This window comes from Cyprinus carpio, chromosome B18, assembly GCF_018340385.1.
Source record: "Cyprinus carpio isolate SPL01 chromosome B18, ASM1834038v1, whole genome shotgun sequence".
NCBI lineage: Eukaryota > Metazoa > Chordata > Actinopteri > Cypriniformes > Cyprinidae > Cyprinus > Cyprinus carpio.
In genome coordinates this window covers 3,533,232-3,560,641 of record NC_056614.1, presented here as the reverse complement: position 1 = coordinate 3,560,641, position 27,410 = coordinate 3,533,232, and the positions used below count along the sequence as shown (strand labels likewise).

Below are 27,410 nucleotides of genomic sequence, written 5' to 3'. Positions count from 1 at the left end.
GGAAATAATTATGTCCAACTAATTAGAATTGTAATATTTTATTTGACTGTTCTATTTTTCCATTAGATGGAGATAAGCATCATCTAAATGATTATTTAAAAAAAAAAAAAAAACACATTACAAACATGCATTTTCGTAATTAAACCTGCCTTAAATATAGTATATTTACAATGATATATTGCCCGCATGTAGGCTAATTCCATCACCAACACAAGAGTTAATTTTAAAAAGAAAGTAAAAGAAAAATATTTCACACTCAGTGTTTTCAATTCATAAGAATTCAGAGCATTTCTCCTGAACAGAGGAATGCTTTCTGGTGCAGCATGTCACAATCCTTAGAAAATGTGATTGAAAATTTTTTTTAAGTCACAAAAATATGTATCACAAAAATACTCTACATTACAGGGTTTCTTTTTAGTGTCTTATCTGTACAGATCATGCATATAAATATGTAAAAATAGTACACGTATTTCTAACAGTATCTAAAATAAACAAAATTCCATAACAGAGACAAACCAGGCATCGAAAAACCAAAGCAATATTACCAAAATGCTGTAATTCTCCAGCATAAATGTCATGCAAGACTGCACAAGAAAATCATAAGAAAATGTTAAAATGTGATGTTTTTAAATATCTTTGCATCTGTCTGTTCTACATATTTGTGCCTATGTTGTTGTTTTTTTATCTACAACTAAATATTTTTGTGTAAATATATGTGATCTTTATCAATTTAAAGTGTCATACCGAGTGGCAAGTTAAAAAACATAAATAATAAAATAAAATAAATAAAACATAAAATAATGTCTAAAATAAATAATATTCTTTTTGTAGCAACATTTTCATTTTGTATAAGTTATGTTTTTCTTGCAAAAACTGGAGAAAATATGTTTGCTTTCTTTACCTTGAATAGAAAAAAACCTGCAAGACTGAAACAATTGTCACATACAAGTATGTGAGCCTAATTATTATTCCACTACTGATTATAGGTCACATTTCTGTAACTGAGATTCTTACGGTTTCACTGGTACCTTTTGTTTCTGTATACTTTGTCGTCTTAGTCACTACAGTAAGAGTTCCCTCTGTTTTAGTAATCAGATGCTCTGAGGGCATTTCATGGGTCAAAAATTCTACACTTGGCATCTTCACATAGAAACCTCCTGAGGCTCCCTCGCTAGAACAAGGAAGAGAAGACTTGCTTCCTTTTGGAGAGCTTTCTGGTGTGATATGAAGGATGTCAGTAGAATGGGGACTAAGGGTGACCTTGGGTACTTTGAACCATGTCGTCTCCTCTCTTTCTTCACACTTCATTACAGAGACGAATCCAGATGATACTGTGGGTACTGGAGACTCTGATCCCTCCCGTTCTGCCAACATTTCAGTCCTTGCTTTTGAGGACACTATAGTACTAATCTTTCTCACCTCCTCATCCTTCTCTGTTTTCTTCTTGAGACCTGTGAAAGACATTGTGCCTGATATTGTCTTTAACTCCTTGCTCTCTTTGCTTTCTTCTGAGCTCTCCTTCCTGAGTTTCATGCTTGTTTCCATTTCCTCTTCCTCACTTACATTTTTTGAGTATGGTGAGAAAAACTCCACTTTAGGCAATTTAAGCTTTCCAAACATTAGTTTTTCATCTTTGTCACCATTTAGACTTGGACTTGTTCCATCATCAGATCCACTTGGTGTTACATCAAATGATCCTCTCTGCCCAGACGAGAATGTGACTTTGGGCAATTTAATCTTACCCGTTTTGGACTTACCCTCAGTTTCCACCTCATCTTCGCAATATATTGCTTTCCCCTTTTCATTTGATCGAGACTTGGCAAAACTTGGCTTCATTTTGATCTTTGGCTGTTTGATCTTCACATCTCCAATTTCTGCACTTGCTTCACCACCTACACTAGCAGAGCTCTCCATTTGTGGATTCACCATAACAAAAACAGCTTTTGTTACTTTTGGCAGATGTGGGCTTTCATACTCTACCTTGGAGTCTATGTTTATCGAGTGACCTTTTCCCTGAGATGATTTGATGTTGGCTTCAGGTGAACTTAAAGAAGGCAGAGGAATCCCAAACTTTGGAATTTTGACTTTACCAGTCTGCTTTTTATCTTCATCAGAATTATTAGTGTCAGCTTGGGCAGTCTCAATTTCAAAGTCGGGAATCTTTGGTGCTTGTAAATCAGCTTTCAAGTTTGCATCAGTTCCTCCTTTTAGAAATTTGGCATCCATTTTTCCAGACTTGTTTATGTCAGTTTCTAATCCAGAAACTTTTACTTTTGGCATTCCAATATTAAATTTTGTACCTTTAACTTTTGGCCCTTTTATTTTTTCTTTTGGTGAGGGTTCCAGATCAGTATCTTGAAGCTCAGATTTCTTTTTATTCTTTTTTCTGTCTTTTGATAAGCCAAGATCCAGCTCTAGAGCCACATTAGGCATCCTCATCTTTTTACCCTCTTTATGTGAATCCTTAAGGCTTGCATCAGTAGAAGGATCTGACATGTCTGCACCTCTAGAGATTCCTGTATCTAGTTTTGGGATTTTAACATTTGGCATTGTCAATTTTATACCCCCTCCTCCAGATTCTCCCTCTTTGGTATCAAACTCTCCAGTTCTACTTTCTGGTAATGATATGTCTTCCTGTGGTATATTAATATCAGGTATTTTACATTGTCCACCTTTTACTTCCACAGATCCACTAATCCCAGGGATCATGACTTTACCTTTTCCTACATCAGGTCGAAGTTCTGAAACAACATCTTTAGATTTTATTTTAGGAAGGGGTATATCAATGTTCGGCATCTTTAATGTTCCACCTTCTAGTTCTGAATCAAGTGAGTGACTTTCTTCTTTCCTTCCATGAGGTAGTGATAAATCTATCTTGGGCACTATAATGTCTGGCATTTTTAATTTACTCCCTTTCACTCCAAATTCTATATCAGGATCATCATTTTCCTTTCCATGTGGCAATGATATATCAACACTAGGCACTGATATTTTTGGTATTTTTAGCTTTTCACCTTTAATTTCAGTGTCAGTGTATGATGTGTCATGTTTTGCATGTGGTAATGATATTTCCACTTCAGGCATTCTTAATTTACCCTTCCTTCCAACCTCCACCTCATGGTTATCTTTGCCACCCATTTTTGAATGAGGAAGTGAAATGTCTACTTTAGGGATCTTGACATGGGGAAAATTTACTGTACCCCTACTACCATCAATGATTAAGTCAGAAGAGTCCACAGGTTCATGAAGTTTCACTCTAGGCAAGGAAACATCCAAATCAACTTTTGGAACTGATATGTCAATTGTTGGCATTTTAGGTATTTTTAAACTGCCCTCATAACCTCTGATATTTGCCTCAGATCCATCAACCTCAGGTTTAGGAAGCAATACCTCACATTCTGGAATATTTGCTGTTGGCAGTGATATCTCAACTGCTGGCATTCTGACCTTTCCTTTGTTGTCCACATATCCAGGCATACCCATTTCTACATCTTTGAGCTTTGCTTTAGGAGTAGTCTTGAATTTGGGGAATTTGAGCTTGGATTTGACCTTATCTTCAGGACTCTCTACTCTGAATTCTGGTTTTGTAATTTCTTCAGCACCTGCTTTTATCTTAATTTCAGTGTCAGGACCAATTATTTCAGTATCATTTTTAGATGGTGATGTTCTTTCCATTTCGAAATCTATAGATAAGTCAGGACTCTCCAGTTTTAGTTTGTCTCCACTTTTCAATTTTCTGCCAAATTTAGGAAGTGAATATTTGGGCATTTTTAAAGAGACTTCTGGAACATCAAAACTTGCCCCAGATGACGGCCTTCCACCCTCTGCCTTAAGAAGTTCAATGTTTTCTCTATCATTGCCCTTTCCCTTGGGAAGAGTAAAGTCCAGGTCAAATTTAGGAGCAGATATGTCAACAGTTGGTATTTTCACACTTGGCAGCTTGATGTTCCCACCTAAAGTTACTTCAGGGACATTTAAATCACTAATTGTGGCACCAGAGGCTTTGGTCTCTATATCAGAATCATGAGTCAAGTTCAAATCTATGTCTTTCTTCTCTGACCCAACTTTTAGTTCACGATCTGTTAGTTTCATTTTAGGGACAGAGATATCAACAGTGGGCATGTGAAATCTTATACCTTTTTTAGTGTCATCTCCCAGTTTAAACCTTTCCTCTGCGGTTCCTGGCAGAGAGTTATCTATAGAGGGCATGTGAAACTTTCCACCCTTGATATCCGGCCCTTCAATGTCAATTTCACCTCCTGATGGTTTTAATTTAGGGAAAGAAACATCTAATTTTGGCATTTCAAATTTTCTTCCCTTTCCTGCATGTCCTTTAACATCTACATCTCCTCCTGCTCCTCCTCCTGGCAGAGAAATATCAATAGTGGGCATGGGAAACTTTCCACCCTTGATTTCGGGACCTTCAACATTGATTTCACCTCCTGATTGTTTTAATTTAGGCAAGGAAACATCTAATTTTGGCATTTGAAATTTTCTTCCCTTTCCTGCATGTCCTTTAACATCTGCATCTCCTCCTACTCCTTCTCCTGCCAGAGAGATATCAGTAGAGGGCATGTAAAACTTTCCACCCTTGATGTCGGGACCTTGAACGTCAACTTCACCTCCTGATGGTTTGAATTTAGGCAAAAAAACCTCTAATTTTGGCATTTCAAATTCACTTCCTTTTCCTGCAGGTCCTTCAACAACTACATCTCTTCCTGGTCCTCCTCCTGGCAGAGAGATATCAATAGAGGGCATGTGAAACTTTCCACCCTTCATATCGGGACCTTCAACATTGATTTCACCTTCTGATGGTATTAATTTAGGCAAGGAAACATCAAATTTAGGTATTTCAAATTGTCTTCCTTTTCCTGCAGGCCCGTCAACATCTACATCTCCTCCTACTCCTCCTTCTGGCAGAGAGATATCTATAGAGGGCATGTGAAACTTTCCATCCTTGATATCAGGGCCTTCAACATTGATTTCTCCTGCTGATGGTTTTAATTTAGGCAAGGAAACATCTAATTTAGGCATTTCAAATTTTCTTCCTTTTCCTGCAGGTCCTTCAACATCTACATCTCCTTCTGCTCCTCCTCCCGGCAGAGAGATATCTATAGAGGGCATGTGAAACTTTCCACCTTTCATATCGGGACCTTCAACATTGATTTCACCTTCTGGTGGTTTTAATTTAGGCAAGGAAACATCAAATTTAGGCATTTCAAATTTTCTTCCTTTTCCTGCATGTCCTTTAACACCTACATCTCCTCCTACTCCTCCAGGCAGAGAGATATCTATAGAGGGCATGTGAAACTTTCCACCCTTGATATCTGGGCCTTCAACATTGATTTCACCTTCTGGTGGTTTTAATTTAGGCAAGGAAACATCAAATTTAGGCATTTCAAATTTCCGTCCTTTTCCTGCAGGTCCTTCAACATCTACATCTCCTCCTACTCCTCCTCCAGGCAGAGAGATATCTATAGAGGGCATGTGAAACTTTCCACCCTTGATATCGGGACCTTCAACATTGATTTCACCTTCTGGTGGTTTTAATTTAGGCAAGGAAACATCAAATTTAGGCATTTCAAATTTCCGTCCTTTTCCTGCAGGTCCTTCAACATCTACATCTCCTCCTGCTCCTCCAGCTGGCAGAGAGATATCTATAGAGGGCATGTGAATCTTTCCACCCTTGACATCGGCACCTCAATGTAAACGTCACCTGATGATTTTAATTTTGGCAAAGAAACTTCTAATTTTGGCATTTTGAATCTTCTTCCTTTTCCTGCAGGTCCTTCAACATCTAGATTTCCTCCTGCTCCTCCTTCTGGCAGAGAGATATCTATAGAGGCCATGTGAACCTTTCCACCCTTGATATCAGGACCTTGAACATCAACTTCACCTCCTGATGGTTTTAATTTAGGCAAGGAAACATTTAATTTAGACATTTCAAATTTTCTTCCTTTTCCTTCATGTCCTTCTACATCTACATCTGCTACTGCTCCTCCTCCAGGCAGAGAGATATCTATAGAGGGCATGTGAAACTTTCCACCCTTGATATCGGGACCTCAATGTCAACGTCACCTGATGATTTTAATTTTGGCAAAGAAACTTCTAATTTTGGCATTTCAAATTTTCTTCCTTTTCCTGCAGGTCCTTCACCATCTAGATTTCCTCCTGCTCCTCCTCCTGGCAGAGAGATATCTATAGAGGGCATGTGAACCTTTCCACCCTTGATATTGGGGCCTTCAACATTGATTTTACCTCCTGATGGTTTTAATTTAGGCAAGGAAACATCTAATTTAGGCATTTCATATTTTCTTCCTTTTCCTGCATGCCCTTCAACATCTACATCTCCTCCTGCTCCTCTTCCAGGCAGAGAGACATCAATAGTGGGCATGTGAAACTTTCCACCCTTGATTTTAGGACCTTCAATGTCCATTTCACCTCCTGATGGTTTTAATTTAGGCAAGGAAACATCAAATTTAGGCATTTCATATTTTCTTCCTTTTCCTGCATGCCCTTCAACATCTACATCTCCTCCTGCTCCTCTTCCAGGCAGAGAGATATCAATAGTGGGCATGTGAAACTTTCCACCCTTGATTTCGGGACCTTCAACATTGATTTCACCTCCTGATTGTTTTAATTTAGGCAAGGAAACATCACATTTAGGCATTTCAAATTTTCTTCCTTTTCCTTCAGGTCCTCAACATTTACATCTCCTTCTGCTCCTCCTTCTGGCAGAGAGATATCACAGATGGCATGTGAAACTTTCCACCCTTGACATCGGGACCTTCAATGTCAATGTCACCTGATGATTTTAATTTTGGCAAAGAAACTTCTAATTTTGGCATTTCAAATTTTCTTCCTTTTCCTGCAGGTCCTTCAACATCTAGATTTCCTCCTGCTCCTCCTCCTGGCAGAGAGATATCTATAGAGGGCATGTGAACCTTTCCACCCTTGATATTTGGGCCTTCAACATTGATTTCTCCTGCTGATGGTTTTAATTTAGGCAAGGAAACATCTAATTTAGGCATTTCAAATTTTCGTCCTTTTCCTGCAGGTCCTTCAACACCTAAATCTCCTCCTGCTCCTCCTCCTGGTAGAGAGATATCAATAGTGGGCATGTGAAACTTTCCACCCTTGACATCGGGACCTTCAACACTGATTTCACCTCCTGATGGTTTTAATTTAGGCAAAGAAACATCTAATTTAGGCAATTCAAATTTTTGTCCTTTTCCTGCAGGTCGTTCAACACCTACATCTCCTTCTGCTCCTCCTCCTGGCAGAGAGATATCAATAGTGGGCATGTGAAACTTTCCACCCTTGATTTCGGGACCTTCAACATTGATTTCACCTCCTGATTGTTTTAATTTAGGCAAGGAAACATCAAATTTAGGCATTTCAAATTTTCTTCCTTTTCCTTCAGGTCCTTCAACATTTACATCTCCTTCTGCTCCTCCTCCTGGCAGAGAGATATCAATAGATGGCATGTGAAACTTTCCACCCTTGACATCGGGACCTAATGTCAATGTCACCTGATGATTTTAATTTTGGCAAAGAAACTTCTAATTTTGGCATTTCAAATTTTCTTCCTTTTCCTGCAGGTCCTTCAACATCTAGATTTCCTCCTGCTCCTCCTCCTGGCAGAGAGATATCTATAGAGGGCATGTGAACCTTTCCACCCTTGATATTTGGGCCTTCAACATTGATTTCTCCTGCTGATGGTTTTAATTTAGGCAAGGAAACGTCTAATTTAGGCATTTCAAATTTTCGTCCTTTTCCTGCAGGTCCTTCAACACCTAAATCTCCTCCTGCTCCTCCTCCTGGTAGAGAGATATCAATAGTGGGCATGTGAAACTTTCCACCCTTGATTTTGGGACCTAATGTCCATTTCACCTCCTGATTGTTTTAATTTAGGCAAGTAAACATCAAATTTAGGCATTTCAAATTTTCTTCCTTTTCCTTCAGGTCCTTCAACATTTACATCTCCTTCTGCTCCTCCTCCTGGCAGAGTGATATCAATAGATGGCATGTGAAACTTTGCACCCTTGACATCGGGACCAATGTCAATGTCACCTGATGATTTTAATTTTGGCAAAGAAACTTCTAATTTTGGCATTTCAAATTTTCTTCCCTTTTCCTGCAGGTCCTTCAACATCTAGATTTCCTCCTGCTCCTCCTCCTGGCAGAGAGATATCTATAGAGGGCATGTGAACCTTTCCACCCTTGATATTTGGGCCTTCAACATTGATTTCTCCTGCTGATGGTTTTAATTTAGGCAAGGAAACATCTAATTTAGGCATTTCAAATTTTCGTCCTTCCCTGCAGGCCCTTCAACACCTAAATCTCCTCCTGCTCCTCCTCCTGGTAGAGAGATATCAATAGTGGGCATGTGAAACTTTCCACCCTTGATTTTGGGACCTTCAATGTCCATTTCACCTCCTGATTGTTTTAATTTAGGCAAGGAAACATCAAATTTAGGCATTTCAAATTTTCTTCCTTTTCCTGCAGGTCCTTCAACATGTACATCTCCTCCTGCTCCTCCTGACATAGAGATATCTATAGAGGGCATGTGAAACTTTCCACCCTTGATATCGGGACCTTCAACACTGATCTCACCTTCTGATGGTTTTAATTTAGGTAAGGAAACATCAAATTTAGGCATTTCAAATTTTCTTTCTTTTCCTGCAGGTCCTTCAACACCTACATCTCCTCCTGGCAGAGAGATATCAATAGTGGGCATGTGAAACTTTCCACCCTTGATTTCGGGACCTTCAACATTGATTTCACCTCCTGATTGTTTTAATTTAGGCAAGGAAACATCAAATTTAGGCATTTCAAATTTTCTTCCTTTTCCTGCAGGTCCTTCAACATGTACATCTCCTCCTGCTCCTCCTGACATAGAGATATCTATAGAGGGCATGTGAAACTTTCCACCCTTGATATCGGGACCTTCAACACTGATCTCACCTTCTGATGGTTTTAATTTAGGTAAGGAAACATCTAATTTAGGCATTTCAAATTTTCTTCCTTTTCCTTCAGGTCCTTCAACATTTACATCTCCTTCTGCTCCTCCTCCTGGCAGAGAGATATTAATAGATGGCATGTGAATCTTTCCACCCTTGACATCAGGACCTTCAATATCAATGTCACCTGATGATTTTAATTTTGGCAAAGAAACTTCTAATTTTGGCATTTTGAATTTTCTTCCTTTTCCTGCAGGTCCTTCAACATCTAGATTTCCTCCTGCTCCTCCTCCTGGCAGAGAGATATCTATAGAGGGCATGTGAACCTTTCCACCCTTTATTTCGGGACCTTCAATGTCCATTTCACCTCCTGATGGTTTTAATTTAGGCAAGGAAACATCAAATTTAGGCATTTCATATTTTCTTCCTTTTCCTGCATGCCCTTCGACATCTAAATCTCCACCTGCTCCTCTTCCAGGTAGAGAGATATCTATAGAGGGCATGTGAATCTTTCCACCCTTGACATCGGGACCTTCAACATTGATTTCACCTCCTGATGGTTTTAATTTAGGCAAGGAAACATCAAATTTAGGCATTTCAAATTTTCTTCCTTTTCCTGCAGGTCCTTCAACACCTACATCTCCTCCTGCTCCTCCTCCTGGCAGAGAGATATCAATAGTGGGCATGTGAAACTTTCCACCCTTGATTTCGGGACCTTCAACATTGATTTCACCTCCTGATTGTTTTAATTTAGGCAAGGAAACATCAAACTTAGGCATTTCAAATTTTCTTCCTTTTCCTGCAGGTCCTTCAACATCTACATCTCCTCCTGCTTCCCCTCCTGGCATAGAGATAACTATAGAGGGCATGTGAAATTTTCCACCCTTGATATCGGGACCTTCAACACTGATCTCACCTTCTGATGGTTTTAATTTAGGTAAGGAAACATCTAATTTAGGCATTTCAAATTTTCTTCCTTTTCCTTCAGGTCCTTCAACATTTACATCTCCTTCTGCTCCTCCTCCTGGCAGAGCGATATCAATAGATGGCATGTGAAACTTTCCACCCTTGACATCGGGACCTTCAATGTCAATGTCACCTGATGATTTTAATTTTGGCAAAGAAACTTCCAATTTTGGCATTTTGAATTTTCTTCCTTTTCCTTCAGGTTCTTCAACATTTACATCTCCTTCTGCTCCTCCTTCTGGCAGAGAGATATCAATAGATGGCATGTGAAACTTTCCACCCTTGACATCGGGACCTTCAATATCAATGTCACCTGATGATTTTAATTTTGGCAAAGAAACATCAAATTTAGGCATTTCAAATTTACTTCCTTTTCCTGCAGGTCCTTCAACAACTACATCTCTTCCTGCTCCTCCTCCTGGCAGAAAGATATCAATAGAGGGCATGTGAAACTTTCCACCTTTCATATCGGGACCTTCAACATTGATTTCACCTCCTGATTGTTTTAATTTAGGCAAGGAAACATCAAATTTAGGCATTTCAAATTTTCTTCCTTTTCCTGCAGGTCCTTCAACATCTACATCTCCTCCTGCTCCTCCTCCTGGCATAGAGATATCTATAGAGGGCATGTGAAACTTTCCACCCTTGATATCGGGACCTTCAACACTGATCTCACCTTCTGATGGTTTTAATTTAGGCAAGGAAACATCAAATTTAGGCATTTCAAATTTTCTTCCTTTTCCTGCAGGTCCTTCAACATCTAGATTTCCTCCTGCTCCTCCTCCTGGCAGAGAGATATCTATAGAGGGCATGTGAAACTTTCCACCCTTGATTTCGGGACCTTCAATGTCCATTTCACCTCCTGATGGTTTTAATTTAGGCAAGGAAACATCAAATTTAGGCATTTCATATTTTCTTCCTTTTCCTGCATGCCCTTCAACATCTAAATCTCCTCCTCCTCCTCTTCCAGGTAGAGAGATATCTATAGAGGGCATGTGAATCTTTCCACCCTTGACATCGGGACCTTCAACATTGATTTCACCTCCTGATGGTTTTAATTTAGGCAAAGAAACATCTAATTTAGGCAATTCAAATTTTCGTCCTTTTGCTGCAGGTCCTTCAACACCTACATCTCCTCCTGCTCCTCCTCCTGGCAGAGAAATATCAATAGTGGGCATGGGAAACTTTCCACCCTTGATTTCGGGACCTTCAACATTGATTTCACCTCCTGATTGTTTTAGTTTAGGCAAGGAAACATCAAATTTAGGCATTTCAAATTTTCTTCCTTTTCCTGCAGGTCCTTCTACATCTACATCTCCTCCTGCTCCTCCTCCTGGCAGTGAGATATCAATAGTGGGCATGTGAAACTTTCCACCCTTGATTTCGGGACCTTCAACATTGATTTCACTTTCTGATGGTTTTAATTTAGGCAAGGAAACATCAAATTTAGGCATTTCAAATTTTCTTCCTTTTCCTTTAGGTCCTTCTACATCTACATCTCCTCCAGGCAGAGAGATATCTATAGAGGGCATGTGAAATTTTCCACCCTTGATATCAGGGCCTTCAATGTCGATTTCACCTCCTGATGGTTTTAATTTTGGCAAAGAAACTTCTAATTTTGCCATTTCATATTTTCTTCCTTTTTCACCATGTCCTTCAACATGTGCATCTCCTCCTGTTCCTCCTCCTGGCAGAGAGATATCTATAGAGGGCATGTGAAACTTTCCACCCTTGATATCGTGGCCTTCAACACTGATTTCTCCTGCTGATGGTTTTAATTTAGGCAAGGAAACATCAAATTTAGGCATTCCAAATTTCCTTCCCTTTCTTTCATGTCCTTCGACAGCCACATCTCCTTCTGGAGCTTTTACTTTTGGCAGTGAAACATCTATTTTTGGCATTTCATACTTTATTTCTGTTCCAGAATGGCCTTCTATATCAATGTTTGTCTCTGTTTTAACTTTAGGCAAAGAAATGTCAAGGGAAGGTGTGTGAACTTTGCTTCCTTTGACCTCAGGTCCTTCAATATTAACTTCCACAGATCTTGCTTTCATCTTTGGAAGTGATAAATCAACTTGAGGCAAATGAAACTTGCCCACCTTTCTGACATTAACTTTGCCATCTCCTTTTACCTTACCTTGTGGAAGAGAAATGTCAACATCTGGCATATCTATCTTTCCACCTTTCACTTCAGGTCCTTCAATATTTGTTTCAGTCCTTACTGATTTTATTTGTGATAAATTAATATCCAATTTTGGGATTTTAAATTTTGCGCCCTTTTTGGGTTCTCCCTCCAGAGAAACATCGCCCCCTGTTTTAACCTCTGTTGAGGAGATATTATAAGAAGGTATATTTAATTCGCCACCTTTGAATTCAAGTCCTTCCATGCTGAGTTCCCCTTTGGTTGATTCAAATTTTGGTAAGGAAATATCCAGTTTTGGAATATCAAACTTTCCTATTTTTCCTGAATGTCTCTTGAGATCAACATTACCTGTGTCTGTTACTTTTGGAAATGATATATCAACAGATGGCATGTTCAATCTTTTGCTGTCAGACCCTTCGATACTGATGTCGACTTGTGGTGACTTCATTTTTGGCAAGGTAGTCTCAACACCAGAAGCTTTCACTGCAGGCAGAGAGATCTCAACCTTTGGCATTTCAACATTTCCACCTTTACTAGAGGGTTCCACGTTAATATCTTTTTGGTCTTTTCTATGTGGCAACGAAATATCAATTGCTGGCATGTGAAACATCCCATCTGTTCTTTTAACATCAAAATCAACTTCTCCTAATTTGAGTTTAGGTAGACTTATATCAGATTTAGGAATCTGAAACTTATCTCCCATCTCAACGTCAAGATTAATCTGTTCATTTGTTTTTTCTGTTGGTAATGAAATATCAGCTCCAACCTCAGTTTTGCCTATAGGAAGTGAAATTTCAATTGATGGCATACTCAATTTTCCTGCTTTAATATCATGCCCCTCAGCAATGGCATGCTCGGATGATTTTACATTAGGTAGGGAGACATCTACTCTTGGCATTTTAGTCGTTCCCCCTTTTCCAAAGTGGTCCTCAATATTTGCATCCCCCTTTAGTGTTTCTTTCGGCAAAGAAATGTCGACCTCAGGCCCTTCAATATCAATTTTACCTTGTGGTAATTTTATTTGGGGGAGGGAAATGTCTATTTTTGGCATTTTCACACTTGGCCCTTTCTCAGAATGACCATCCACCTTTGCTTCACCTTTACCTTTTGGTAATGGAATAATGATATTTGGCTTGTGAATGGTTCCACATTTTGCTCCAGGTTCTTCAAATATGACCTCACCCTCAGGGGATGTTATTTTTGGAAGAGAGATGTCTAATTTTGTCATTTCTAATTTTACCCCAGCACACGCATGTCCCTCAGTATCAATGCTTTTTGCAGCCATCTTTGGTAATGACACATCTAATGTAGGAAGACTAATGTCCACATCTGAGGTCTCTATCTTGGGCCCTGCAATGTCAAGTTTGGGGAGGGAAATCTTATGGTCTTTGTCTATGGATCCATCTATGTCATCTCCAAATTTTTGTTTTGCATCAAGGTTTAGCTCTGGTAATGATGTGTCAGGCTTGGTGATGTTAATTTTTGTTCCTTTTACAGTGCAGTCAGGAACTTCAACATCTTTGAATTCAGCCTTGCCCTTAGTCTTTTGGAGTTGCAAGTCCAAATCCACATTTGGTGCTTTGATGTCAATGTTGGGCATTTTCAGTTTATTTTCAGATGTATCAGTCTCTTTCCTTGCCTCTCCATCAAATTCATCTGAATGACAAGAAAGTCTTACATTTGGCAGTTTGAACTTTGGGACTTTCACCTTTGTATCTGAGACATCCAGATTTATCTTTGGCATTTTTATCTCAGGACCCTCTCCTTTTCCTTTAACACTAACCTCAAAATTAGAAACATTAGTTTCAGCCTTGCCCTGAGGCATGTTGAAATCACACTCTACTGATGGAGGCCTAAATTTGCCTTCTAGTTCTTTTACCTCAAAGCTGTCATTTGAAGATTGTAAATCTAACTTTGACTTTTTAATTTTTGGGAAATTCATTCCAAATTTTGGACCTTTCTTCTTGGCTTTCAGCTTGGATCCAGAGGCCTCTCCCTTGTGTGTTGAAATATCTACACTGACCTTCCCTTCACCAACAGCAGCATCCATGGCCTTCATCTTTGGAAATCTGATCATCCTCTTCTTCTTAGTACTAGTGATAACACCCTCCAGATGTTCTGATCCATCTGCAGTGGCCTTCCCACCTTTCCTTATCTTGAACTTCGGGAACACAAACTCAACATCAACAGGACTGAGGTCTGATCTACCAGGTGATCCATCAACGTCCATCTCTGCCTGTGCTCTTGATTTTTTGTTCTCTTTCAATCTTTTCAATCCAAATCTTCCTCCTCTCCTTTTCTTGGTTTTGAATGATTTCACACTTTTGACGCTCTGCAAGAGAAAGGTTATCATTCCTTCTAGTTTCTACTGTTGTAAGTACTTTTGTTAAAATTAATTCACTTTAAGGAATACTGCAGATGTTCAGAAAATAATTCTATTGTATAGCAATATTTCAGCATGTACCATTTTTTGCATCTTGGCCTTAGGTCCTCTGAGCTCAAGATTTTGTGCACCTGGACGTATGCTGACTTCACTTCCTGGCACAGTCCTCTTCAAAAAGAAGGACACTTTGTAGGGTTCTGCACACTGAAGAATTTTTAATGCGTCCTCATATTTGACGTTATCAAAATACACCCTGGCACTTAGCAGTTGATCTCCTGCAATAACACATCATCAAAAAATATGTATAACTTACATGATTTGTCTTGGTATTCTTAGTACATCTGGAAACTAAATTAATTCACACCTGTACTCAACACCTGTCCATTAATGATTGTAAGGTTAAAGTTGTTTCTCCTGCTTGTCTTATCAAGGACAGTGGCTCAAGTCTTTAAAGTGTACAGTATTTGACATTGCACTTTGTAATGTAAAATGCAGTCCCTTGGTACCTTTCTGTAGACTGAGGTGCTTTGCTGCTGGGGAGTCTTTCAAGACCTCTTTGATGAAGATGCCTTGCTCCCCTCCACCCACAACACTGTACCCACTAGCTCCAACCTCAGCCTTTGTTTCAACAACCATTTCCACAAGCTCTGACAACTGGTTGTCCTTCTCCACCTGTTCATAAAATGTACCAAATCAACTCTATTATCATTTTTAGCACATTGCATTGCAGTGGATAAAAAATAAATACAGTTCCTTCAGAAAACACAATGATGTATGTAGTGGACAGCACAAGGACTAAAAGACAACAGTAAATGTGGACAATAAATACAGATAGTACACAGAGTACAAAACAGTTAGACAGTTTGGTAAGTAGGTAAATGACAATTAGATAAGTAGGTAATACGTAGATAAAGTGTAACAGAAGTAGGATATGATTGATTGTAAGTGTGTGTGTGTATGTGTGTGTGTGTGTATATATATATATATAGATATATATATATTACTAGGAGAATATAATATATAAAGTATTGTATATACTATATATTGTATATAACTTTTAAGCATAAATTGTAAAATGTAAATATACAATTATAAAATACAAATGTGCAATGGTGAAGGCTGGGGGTTAAACAAGTCATTTAATTTCAAAAACAGATTTTGAAGACTTTTTAAATACTATTAATCTTACATAACACTAATTAAGCTTTGAGTTGTATACATTACATTTTTTAAAGGAAGTTCAAAGGATGTTCATACTATATTCCACAAAGGTGCTTTTTAATCATTTTGAGAGAGTCTTTATTATGGGATGTTTTCATTTGTACCTCATTCTTATTGTCTGTCTTGGGGGGTTCCTCCATCTCTGTGAGGGTGGTTTGGGTGTCTCTAAGCTGGCTTCTCTTCTGACTCAAAACTTGTTTTAGTTCTGCATGGAGTTTTTCCTTCTGAACCTAGGAAACAAATTTGGAAGTAAGATTGTACGAGGTCTGAGATCCAAATCTCCACATGGCTGGGATCAAAGATTACATTTGTAGTACTCACAATTCGCTCTGGGCTGTCCTGTTCATCAGGAGAGATGCTGTGGTGTGTACTTAGATGAGCGCCTAAGCTAGGCCTGTCTGAGGGGGGAGAGCGTCTTTTGTTGTTTACCTGTGTGTAAAGAGGCAAACAAGGCAGACATGAGAACAATAAAATAAAACAGCCATTTTTATTGGCTTTAAAAAGGTAATGGTTTGACAAGTGACAACCTACAGGTGAATCTCTGGCTTCTGGATTCCCATGACTGTCCTCTCGGTCAGAGTCTGAAATATGAGCAGGTTTACAATGTCAGGAGCCATCAGTCAAAATGACTTGACTGTAATAATGCATTTAGGCCCATTTAGACCAGGTACACTATGAAAAAATAAGTACACTTTAACAGACTTTTAAATAATTATTATGGAAATTATATACTTTAAAACAATAATAGTGTTTTCGGACACTTACAGTAATTGCATGTTATTTACAATTAAATTGTTGTTTAATTATTGTTTAACTTAATTATTGTTTAAATATTAATGTATTAAATGCAATTAGTTGAATTTTTGACCCACTCAAGTAGGATGTAAGTACGTCTATACTGTATGTAATTTCATAATTACTTCTATTGTCTTTGAAATATGGTTAAAGTGTATTGCTGAATGTACTGACAAGCATTTATTAACTATAACTGTGTAAGTTATAATCAAGTACTTTACATGTGCTTCAGTAAGTCAACACATCAAAATAAGTGTACTTCCTTTTAATATGGAATTAGCTTTTAATATGGAATTATTAAAAATTAGTGCTGTCAAACGATTAATCGCATCCAAAATAAACGTTTTTTGTTTACATAAATACACACAGGCATGTATATATTTCAGAAAAATATGTTATGTTCATATATTAAATATATTTATATATACAGTAATATAAATTATATAAATATGTAAATACATGTAAATATTTTCAAAATATATAGGCTATTGTATGTGTGTGTGTTTATATAAACATAATAAATATACACAAAACATATTATGCAAACAAAAGCTTTTCATTTTGTATGCGATTAATCGTGATTAATCATTTGATAGCACTATTAAAAATATCTATTTTTAAAAGTATACTTAATTGTGTTAAGAAATTAAGTAATCTCTTTAAGTACACCTATCCGCAAGTACATTTTTTTTTTAAATAACCTTTTTTTTTTAGATTTGAAGAACAAGAGCACATTCAGTACAATCAAGCACAAGGATATTAAGAAGCATTTTATGTGATCCAATCACAGTTGACCACACACCAACCAACATCTGGTTGTAAATGCACATGTAAGTGTGACCAAATGTGTTTGAATTTCATGGGAAGTGGGACTTATTTCATGACTGACTACATCACTTGCTGTGTGTTGCTGCATGGTTGTGTTAAAAAAATAAAAAAGGAAAAGCTTTACATGATTCTCTGTCCTCTGTCCACCTTTCAAACTCATTGTGATATTACAAAGCCTCCAACCTTGCTAATAGTGTAAACCTACCTCACTATATCAACCCTGCTGTTATCTATGAGACTAAAAAAATCCTGTCCCACCATAGATCAAGCTGCCATCAGGTTAGTAGGCCTGCAAACGGTGTCTTTCTCTCCATGCTTCTCATTCCTCATTCGGCAGTGGTGTCTGGTATCTTTGTCTGTCGTAAGAGTGTGTAACCAACATTAAGAGATCTGTGGACTGGCGAGCGGGTATTTTCTAATGGGCTCAGACACCCACACTGGATAACCTGTTACACAAGACAGGCACACATAACACTAGCAGCTGCTCTTTTATCTTGCTGTGCCAGCTCTAAGACAGTGTTTCCCAACCTTTTTTGTCTTATTTAGCACCACACCTCATCAGAAAGACTGCAAGACAATTAAATGTGTAACTTACAGTACGTTATATACTGCATATTTTTAGCATGATTTTTATATGTATTACTAAGGTCACTTTTATAAAATAAAATAAAAACACTTGACACTGTGGGTGAAAAAAACAAACTTTTGTTTTCTTTCTTAAAGGAAAAAATATTTGTAAATGAATGTCTGTTTGTCTATGACAATGTATTATTTATTCACTATTACAGTTTTATTAATATTTAAATTTTTATTTTAATTTGTTTAATTTTTAATAGTTTTTATATGTGCTTATGTCACTTAATTGTTTTTTTACTTGGCTATTTTAGTAATTTTTATTACTTACTTCAGTTTTTGTCATTTTTGTCTGTAATATTTATATTTGATTATAGCTTAATTTCAATAGTAGTTTTAGTTTTAGTTAACAAAAATAACACCGGTGTGCCAATCGACTGGCCATCCTGTCAGGGTGCTTTCCTGCCTACGGCCAGAAATGCTGGGAGAGACTCCAGCATACCTACGATAGGAGTCTGTGTATATATTTGTGTGTGTTTGTGAGTGAAAGAGGCAGCTGTTCCCTAGTGATGCTATGTGTGTCCAGAGGAGGGGACAGAAGACTGAAATGGTACTGCACATATCTGATCTTTATATAAACACGAGCTGGCCTGACCTACATGTGCTTGTGTAATGACAGAACTGTTCACAGTAGAGCTCCTACAAATGCTGCCAAGCAATAGGCAAGCTGTGCACACATCAGCCAAACTCAATGGCAGTAAACACTCTTGAATTATATAATGCATACTTGAGAAAGAAGTTGAGAGACTAAAAAGTTTGTCAGGAAGTAAGAAAAGCTAATTTATGCAATTTAGAACAAAAGTTCAGGAGATTAATGGCTCTAACTGATTCATGGGTACTGATGCGTGACATAGAGAACAGTGATAGAGAGGGAAATTAAGATGTGATTTTCCATTTCCTTACTGAATTTGTTACTTATGATCATGAAAAATTTTTTGATTTAAAGACCTACATTTAATATGAATTGTCTTTTATATAAACATAAAATGTTTCACATAAAATGCATGACTTTTATGGTATTTTTTCATTTATTTATATATATTTTGGTCAATACATAATTTCTATACTTTCATTTGTTATTTTTGATAGTTTTGGAAAAATGTAGAAATAAAAAAATGAGTAGACCAATCTTTTGACTGATAATATATGTAGCTACAGAATTAATACAAATTGAGTTAGCTCCAATTCAAACCAGCCGCCTCAACCTCCACTGTTCAATTATGTTCTATTGAACACACAAGCCAGCCACTTACAAGGACAACAGAGGATAGAGAAGTAATTCTATTGCTGTTGATTCAATACAGTCACAAGATCATTTCGTATGAGAATAGGCACTTGATAACGGCACAAGAGTTACAACTGAACCAATGCCTGAGCCCAGTGGTTACCCACATGGGTATTTGTGCATCCCTAATCCAAACAAAGACACTAGGATAAGTATGTGTCATTAGATACAATGGTCCAAAATAAACAACTAAAAAAAAAATACTTTGAAGGGTCACAAAATACCCAAATTTTGCAATCCTCAGAAAAACAAACCCACGTCAAATGCGCAGTTAAGGTCACTGATGGCTGTCAGTTCTCTGTTTATAAGAGGACAATAAGGGGAAGCATTGCTGACATTCTCAGAAAAGATCCGAGACTGTCTGGAGGTTTAATTTGGATTGCTAAGAAGACGAGTTTTGGCTTTGATTAATGCGCTGAAGTGTTTATCTCTGAAATTCTGTCTTTTGGTGACTGTTTCATTTGGTATTTTGTAAAACTGAGAACCCATTCTAAAACATAAAAGTATGACGATGTAATTTGTTCCTAATGCAGACACAAACGACCCCATTAAATCAAAATTAGTTTTGAGACTTTCAGTTAATACCCGTGTTTGCTTTGAGTTCATTATTATGTCCTAAATGTTCCTAGATGTTAATCAAATTAACTTCTGTGTTCTCATTGACAATTTATAGTCTCCGTCTTCCAGCAAAATACAGCAAAAATATTGGTGACTCATCCTGCACTATAGATCTTGTCCAGAATCTTGTCTGTAGGGAAGTGAGAAACATATACATTTATTAACTATTGTACTCTGTATGTATAAATGTAGCTTCTACAGGGGAAAAAGTCTCTCATTCTTGGTTTGTCAGAATTAAGTATTTTTACTCAGCACGTACGTCTTGCCTCAGGGGAGGAACACATGATGGATCAGGCTCTCCTGAGGGTGTGTAAAGCCAAGGAGGAAATGCCTCCCTTTAAACAGGAAACTAGGATATTTACTGAGATAAAATAACAACCAACACCAAATCTGAGATAGAAAACAAGTTAGTTGATAGTAAGTCCAGTCAAGCAGAATGATTTCACATGCGTCAGCGCTGTTACAGGAATGCATGACTACCTTTTCCATTTGACCTTTCATTTCCTAATAATAATAATAAAAATGGAAAAAAGTTCCCACTTTTTATAAATCAGTAATCAGTAATATATAATTAAATATATTGTAAATGCTTAATATATATATAATTTTGCAACTTGTAAGCATTATGCATTTATTTCGGGAAACCCTTTTACAGTTTGTGTAGCATGATATCATTCATCCACTGCGATTTGTTACCTAACTGTGCAATATTTGCACATCGTCGTTGCATTTCATGTAATTGTTTGTATTAAGATGCAGTTTCCCCAAAAGGTATTTGGACACTTAAGCCACAGCTCAAAAATGTCATTGCAATGCATTGAATAACAAAATATCAAACTACCTTTAAAGCAAAGCATTTCAGATTTTTTTTTATTTTTTTATAAAGATTAAAATGAACATATAAAAAGGATTTAGATACTTTCTGGAGTCATATTGAATATACTTTTTGGGGATGCTGCAATAATTGACTAGATTAGTTAAATAAATGACAATCTCATCCACAACAGCAGCATCAGTCTGAACAACAGCTTGTTCCTCTTCCTCCAAACAGAACCTGATTAGTGTGTGAGAGTCTGCATAATTCAGCGGCATCACAGCCTATCTATAGCAGCATCGACAAGTCTCAACTCCGAGCCCCCCGTACCCCGACCCGCTCCCCAGCGCAACGGTGTCCCATTAACACATCTGACTCCTGAAACGTGGCAGGAATGGCACTAGAATCACACACGCACACATTATTCCCATACTCATGTTGGGAGGAGCTGGCTGAGGTATATCACTTGCAATGAAGCACACGATGTACACCTGCAGAGTTTATCAAAACGTACCAAACATCGCTGACAGAGTCTGCAAGACATTCAGTACTGGTGCAGAGCAAAAAAAATTAATGGGAAATAATAAAGCATAAAGTCTTGAGTTATACAACCTTGATTAATCTGATTAAATGCAGGTTCCCCATTGACCGTTTGGTTAACAACGTTCTTTGAAATATCTTCTTTTGTATTCAGGAGAAGAAAGACATACATACAGGTTTGGAACAACTTGAGGGTGTGTAAATGATGGCAGAATTTTCATTTTTGGGTGAACTGTCTCTTTAACTCTCACTATTTCTTCACATGCTGCTATCTTAACTATGGCATGTTGGGCCATGAACTCCACACAGTAATGTGAGACTGATCTTATGACCAGGGCCACAGCTGTTGCAACTGTGTGAGACTAATACAGAAGGCACGCACACACACACACACCACTTCAGTGCCACTCAACATTTCAGTGCCTTCAGCAAGTATGACTGACAGTACAAGGAAAAACATTAAGATGCTCAGGTAAGCTACATCTGTTCAGCAGATTACATTACATCTGTATTAAAGTTTCCACGTCAGTCTGAGAGTCTTGTCATGTTGTTATTGAGGCACAGCAATGTCACACAACATAACCCAACACATGTCATCTATTACCTACCTTTATTGAGTGTTTCCTTGTGCAGAATAAATTATTCCCTCAGTAACAAACTCTCTCTTTCTCCCCCCAGCTCTCTGCCAGCTTATTCTCTGACTGACGAGGGACATTTGCAGTATTATTATGGTCACTGTTAGGGGAGGCGGTCAGCAATCCAATTGGATGAAGCCAGTGGGATGCCCCAAATACAGAGGGCGGGAGAGCAGGAGTCAGAGCGTCTTATACAGACACAGTTTACCATCATAACGCACAAGAACATGACTCTGGCCTGATGGTAAGTTCAAGTCATGTCTGAAAGATCATATTTTACAGGTTGAACGGACATTAACGTCACCAAAAAGTCGTAATGTCGAGCGGGAAAGTGAACTTTTTAAGCCTGATTTCCGAGTTGTGGGCGTGTCAGTGACAATACATTTGTTGAAAATAATGAAATTAGGTACATTTATTTCATTTACAATAAAACTAGCAAGGTTCTAGACACAAAACAATATTGCACAATTACGAATATATAATGAATAGATTTAGGTATTAAGTGGGTTATAGGTAACCCACCCTTCCACAAATGAATCAATAAAAGTAAAAGTTTAAATTTTGAATAAAGTTTCATGTAAAATGAATTTTAACTGAAATAAAATAAAATGTAAAATAATCATTATATATACAAAGCAACATTTCTCATTGGACTAAAATGACTAAAACTAAAATAAAATAAAATTACTAAAACTTTTAACTAAAATTAAAAAAAAAATCAAATATAAAACTTAATTAGTCTATATAATATAACCTAAATATAATATATATAAATATAATTATAAATATATAAAATAGGCATCTCAGTGATACTAAAATAGCACTGGACAGTTGTATTGTGTTTTCAGTTGTGTTTTCAAACATTTTCATATTGCTGAATTGTTTTCGCTGTAATTTATTCCTTAAATTGTCTTTTATTGGTCTTTAAAGGGTCTTTTAAAAGTCTTACAATTACCTTCATAAAACTCACAGAAACCCTGTCACTCAACACCTTCATAAAAGAAATAAAAACATAAAAAAGCAAAACCACACCTGATGTGCATTCTTTATTCATCAGCAGAAGTATCATTTGTAGAAGCAGAGTTTCAAAAAAAAAAAAAATCTTGTTGAATTTTTTGTAGAAAGGTCCATCGCCAGTCACCATCATGCTCTGACCAAAGTGACCTGGACGCACCTAATGGTGTAACTATGACTTCCCAACTCATAAATATGCACTTCCCCAGAGGACTGAAACAAAAACAAACAAAACTCCACTCAAACAAGCAAAATCCAAACATCTGGAAAAGTGAAAAGAAGTTATGATGGGGTATTTTTGGACCTCTAAAGCCAAAAACAAGATGGAATGGTACGCCTATGTTTTTATTTTTAGAATAGTTTCTCTTTCTAGAGGTTTGGCAGCTGTTGTCTCAGGCTTAACATTCAAGGATAGCGCTTGCACAAGTAGCTTTCTGTCCAGCAGTGAGGTGTGTCTGCTTGTTTTTGGGCAACCTGCCCATGTTGAAACCGAGCCGGGGTGGTGCCCAAACAACTCTAACAGGTCACAAGACACTGCCAAAATTCATTATCCCCACAGCGTGACATGCAGGTGGATCCATGGGGTCAAAATAGCACTTAAAGCCTGTAGCCGGGCACCCGGCAGTCGGGTGTTCACATTGTTGTAATGCCTGCATTGTTTCAATACATAAAAGTAGGATAAGCAGCATAATGTGATGGATAGGCATTCGAACGAGCTGGGGCGGCTTCCCTGGCACAAGGTGAGGTGTCCAGTTTATTAGCGAATGCAGATATCAGCAGAACAGACAGCCAAGAATCTAGAGCAGACAGCTGGGTTTATGTCATGTGACGCTGATGGACTAACAGACAGGCAATCACATGATAAAGCAAAAGAGAGGGAGAAAAATGTGTTTTTCATCAATTTTCTACAATATCTTTCGACACTGATTCATCACTGAAATGCTGAATTCTTGAAATTCTGTTCAAGAAAAGCAAATATAGGTCTGTCATTCTTCCTTTCTTTCTCAAATAAGCCATTATAAATATTTGAAAGAGAAAAAAAAACTGACAAGCTGGAGGGCAAATGAATGACATGAATTTAAGTCATTTAAATTTTAAGCAACTTAACAGAATCATTTCAAAGCTCTGTTTTGAGCAGATGTTGCCATTTTTGTTGTGCTCCTCTAACACTAAAAAACGGTAATTGATAAATGATAGATGATTATGAATTGTTAACTGTATCTTTCGTTTCACTTTTCATCTTAGTCATTTTGAATATCACCTGGACTAGAAAAGCCAGATCCTTAATAACATCATCCACCAGGAAGTGACATCATTTTCAGCAGAAAAACAACAACACAACATCAGTAAGTGTTAGCTTGTAAAATGCTGAAAGTTTGTGATATTACTGGTTTATGTCACTTACAAACAGAAATTAGTATAATAATAACAACCAATTTCAAGCGATGATCGCCGAACATCAAAATGAAGTTAACTTTAGCTTAACTAATTAGCTAACTTCCAATCCCTCGCATCTTTAGCTCTTCATTTTCTGTTGATTTTCTAGTCATTGTGTAAATAATTAGTAACGTTAAGGTGTCGGAGCGTGACCACCTTGTAATAGAAATGCACTTTAGCACATTTTTAAAAAGAATACTCATTATGCAGATAACGTGCTTAAGTGTGACCTGAATGTAATATTTCCAGACACTTGTTTGCATGTTAAATGAAAACATGTTAAAAAAGGAACTGGTTTGAGAAAGCCACCAAAGCAACTTCTGATCTGGATCCAACAGTATATATCACTGGATCCACTGAAATGAGCTTATATGAAACTTAACCACTATCTTCAGCTTCCAGTGTATGAAATAAAACTGAGGACAATGCACTAACCACACACTTCTAACAGCAGTTCTCTAACCAGTTAGACATTATTGTGCTGATAATGAGCCCATTATACACTAATGACACCTGTAAGTGTCTAAATCTTCATTTACAAGAGCATAATGTAAGGCAGGTGAAACAGCAACAAAATAACACTGAACTTCTGATCCTTTATATAGCAACTGAATGGACTGTTGTTATCATGGCGAATTTATGACATGCAGTCCCTTGTGATTTTAGCATACTTTTAAAAACAGTAATTATTACAGAAATAATATACTTTAAAAAGAATATGCTTAATTGTGGATTGAATGCAAATGTATAAATGTATATTAAATGCAATTAGGAGTGATTTTGACTCTTTTTAAAGTGTGACTTAAGTACAACTTTATATGAAATTTCATAATTACTTATATTGTCTTTGAAATATGGTGAAAGTGTACTTCCAAATGTACTGACAAGTGTTCATAGTAAACTAAAACATACTTTAATGTCATTTCCATTAAAAAAACTTGTATGTCATGTATTTAAAAATATATGCAATTAAACATTTGTAATGATCAGGTACACTAGTGCATTTAAAAATGTTAACTTTTAATGTAATATCAAATAACAAACTGCACTGAAAAAAAAGATTCATTGAACTTACTACATTTTTTAAGGTAAGTGATTGCAAGCAATTTATTTTAAATAAACAAATTTAGTTGACTAACTTTCAACATTTCAACACACTTTGGTGTCTTTTTTGATCATTGGGCAGTGACGCTTCAAGTCAAACGAACGAACAAACACGTGCATATTTGCATCGCTATGATCGTTCCCTGTAGAGCTCACCTTCTCACAAGCAGCCCCACGATTGGTTGATTGTATACAATACCTGCATGTTATTGGTCAAACTGTTTTGGATGTTATTAAAATCCTGGCCAGGGATCCCAGTCTAACCCGATCTCATGAAAGTGCGTATAAATAGTACGCCAAATAAAAACGAAAACTCGTGGTGTTTATACGCAAAAATGGACTTTGGCGTGTATATGCTATGCGATGAGTAGGTTTAGGGTTTTGGGGTAGATGCGTATCATATGTACGCGAAACCTGCGTATAATATGCACACCAACAAATTTAGTATCATTTGCATGCGAAAACTGCATATTATATGCATGCCAAATACATGCGGAACATATGCACGCCAAAGTCCATTTTTGCATATCAATACCACAAGTTTTCGTTTTTATTTGGTGTACTATTTATACAGTACACATTTTCATGAGACTGGGGAGCCCAGTAGGCCAGGACGTGTCCCGTATGAACGGCTCATATGGCCACCCTACATTTATTTCATTAATATTATAATGTCTACAAGTACAAGTAGTTTAAAAATACACTTGTAAGATTCAGAACACACTACAAGTGCACATTCAATACAGTTAAGTACACTTCTTTTTCACGAGGGGTGTCATGTCAGCAAACCCACCTGCGTCTGAAGAGGGTGTCCAGGTGACACGGAAGATCCCTCGCAGACACTCACACATGGCAGAAGACAAGATACACGCTCACGCATCCCATGCACCTCTGATACGGGTCAGACCTCGGCCGGGTGCTGTGAACAGATCACTTCCAGCGAGCATGAAGCGGAGACGCTCACTGACTCGGGAACTGAGGGCAAACCGATACAGGAGGGGGTCGGAGGGAGACACAGAGAGTGTGATTTCGGGTTTCTTTGTTGGGGGGCATGTTGGTGTCAAAAGTGAACGAAAATGCGTTGGAGAATAAAAAAAAGAGAAGGATGTGGACAGAGGCTGGCAACAGGGAGACAGGACAGAATGCTGCATTAACTGGTGCTGAGAGTCAGCAGTTTGCGGCCCCCTGACTAAAGCTCCTGTCTTTTGTTCATCAGTGCCGTGGCTTTAGTCCCAGCCCAACGGGGCCTTGTTATCGGGCTTAGTGAGAAACAGCTATCAGGGCTTCTGTCAGACAGAGCTCAACAGCTCCCACAATATAATTAAAAGAAAAACACATTCCCTCACTCGTAGTCACAAACAGGCCCGGACAGGCATCACTGCCAGCACACCTCTGCACTTCCTTCACTGCCACTGATTCTCAGACTGAAGAGGCAAAGGCCTACATTCATGAAAGACAAGCTGTCAAAAGATATACAGGACAATATGCATGATTGTGGTTATTTTGAAATGGATAGATCCGGTCCTGATTGGTGAAAACAGCATCCCAGTTATGCAATATACAAAAAAGACCAACATTAGTTTACATGTTAAAGACTAGATCTAGAAGTTTGACACACTACATGCAGTAATTGTTTTTCTTTAAAAAAGCAGTGTGCTGGGTTTTGATACTTTTAAAAAGAGTAATTATTATGGAAATATATTTTAAAGTGCAAAATGAATGTAACATTTTCAGACACTTAATTGTATGTTATTTACAATTACATTAAAATGTGTTATATTTTAAATTTATATTAAATGCAGTTCGTTGAACTTAAGAGACCTTTCTTGACCTACTTAAGTAGGATTTAAGTACAGTGCATCATTGTATGTAACTTTCTACTTGAATATATTTTTAAAATGTAAATTATTCCTGTGATCAAAGCTGAATTCTCAGTGTCACTACTCCAGTCTAATGATGCTGAAAATTCAGCTTTTCATCACAGGAATAAATTACATTTTAAAATATATTAAAATAGGGAACAGTTATTTT

At 37.5% G+C, this 27,410-nt stretch overlaps 1 protein-coding gene and 1 long non-coding RNA gene across 3 annotated transcripts; one reads left to right on the top strand and one right to left on the bottom strand.

The window, feature by feature from the left end:
* Positions 1–22: 22 nt before the first annotated feature.
* Positions 23–26,358, bottom strand: LOC109075508 (neuroblast differentiation-associated protein AHNAK-like). Its single transcript, XM_042743494.1, is given in 12 exon segments — positions 23–5,676; positions 5,856–6,064; positions 6,067–6,627; positions 6,806–7,493; positions 7,672–7,877; positions 8,419–14,404; positions 14,537–14,730; positions 14,962–15,127; positions 15,781–15,906; positions 15,998–16,105; positions 16,208–16,257; positions 26,173–26,358. Coding segments are annotated over 12 exon segments (13,041 nt in total). The 5' UTR covers positions 26,231–26,358; the 3' UTR covers positions 23–987.
* Positions 21,313–26,288, top strand: LOC109108911. Of its 2 annotated transcripts, XR_006156993.1 has the most exons (4): positions 21,355–21,661; positions 21,868–22,068; positions 24,084–24,184; positions 26,150–26,288. It is a non-coding gene; the product is annotated as an uncharacterized LOC109108911 (long non-coding RNA). The 2 variants fall into 2 exon arrangements; XR_002020991.2 differs by lacking the exon at positions 26,150–26,288 and having other exon boundaries at positions 21,313–21,661; positions 24,084–25,173.
* Positions 26,359–27,410: the final 1,052 nt, after the last annotated feature.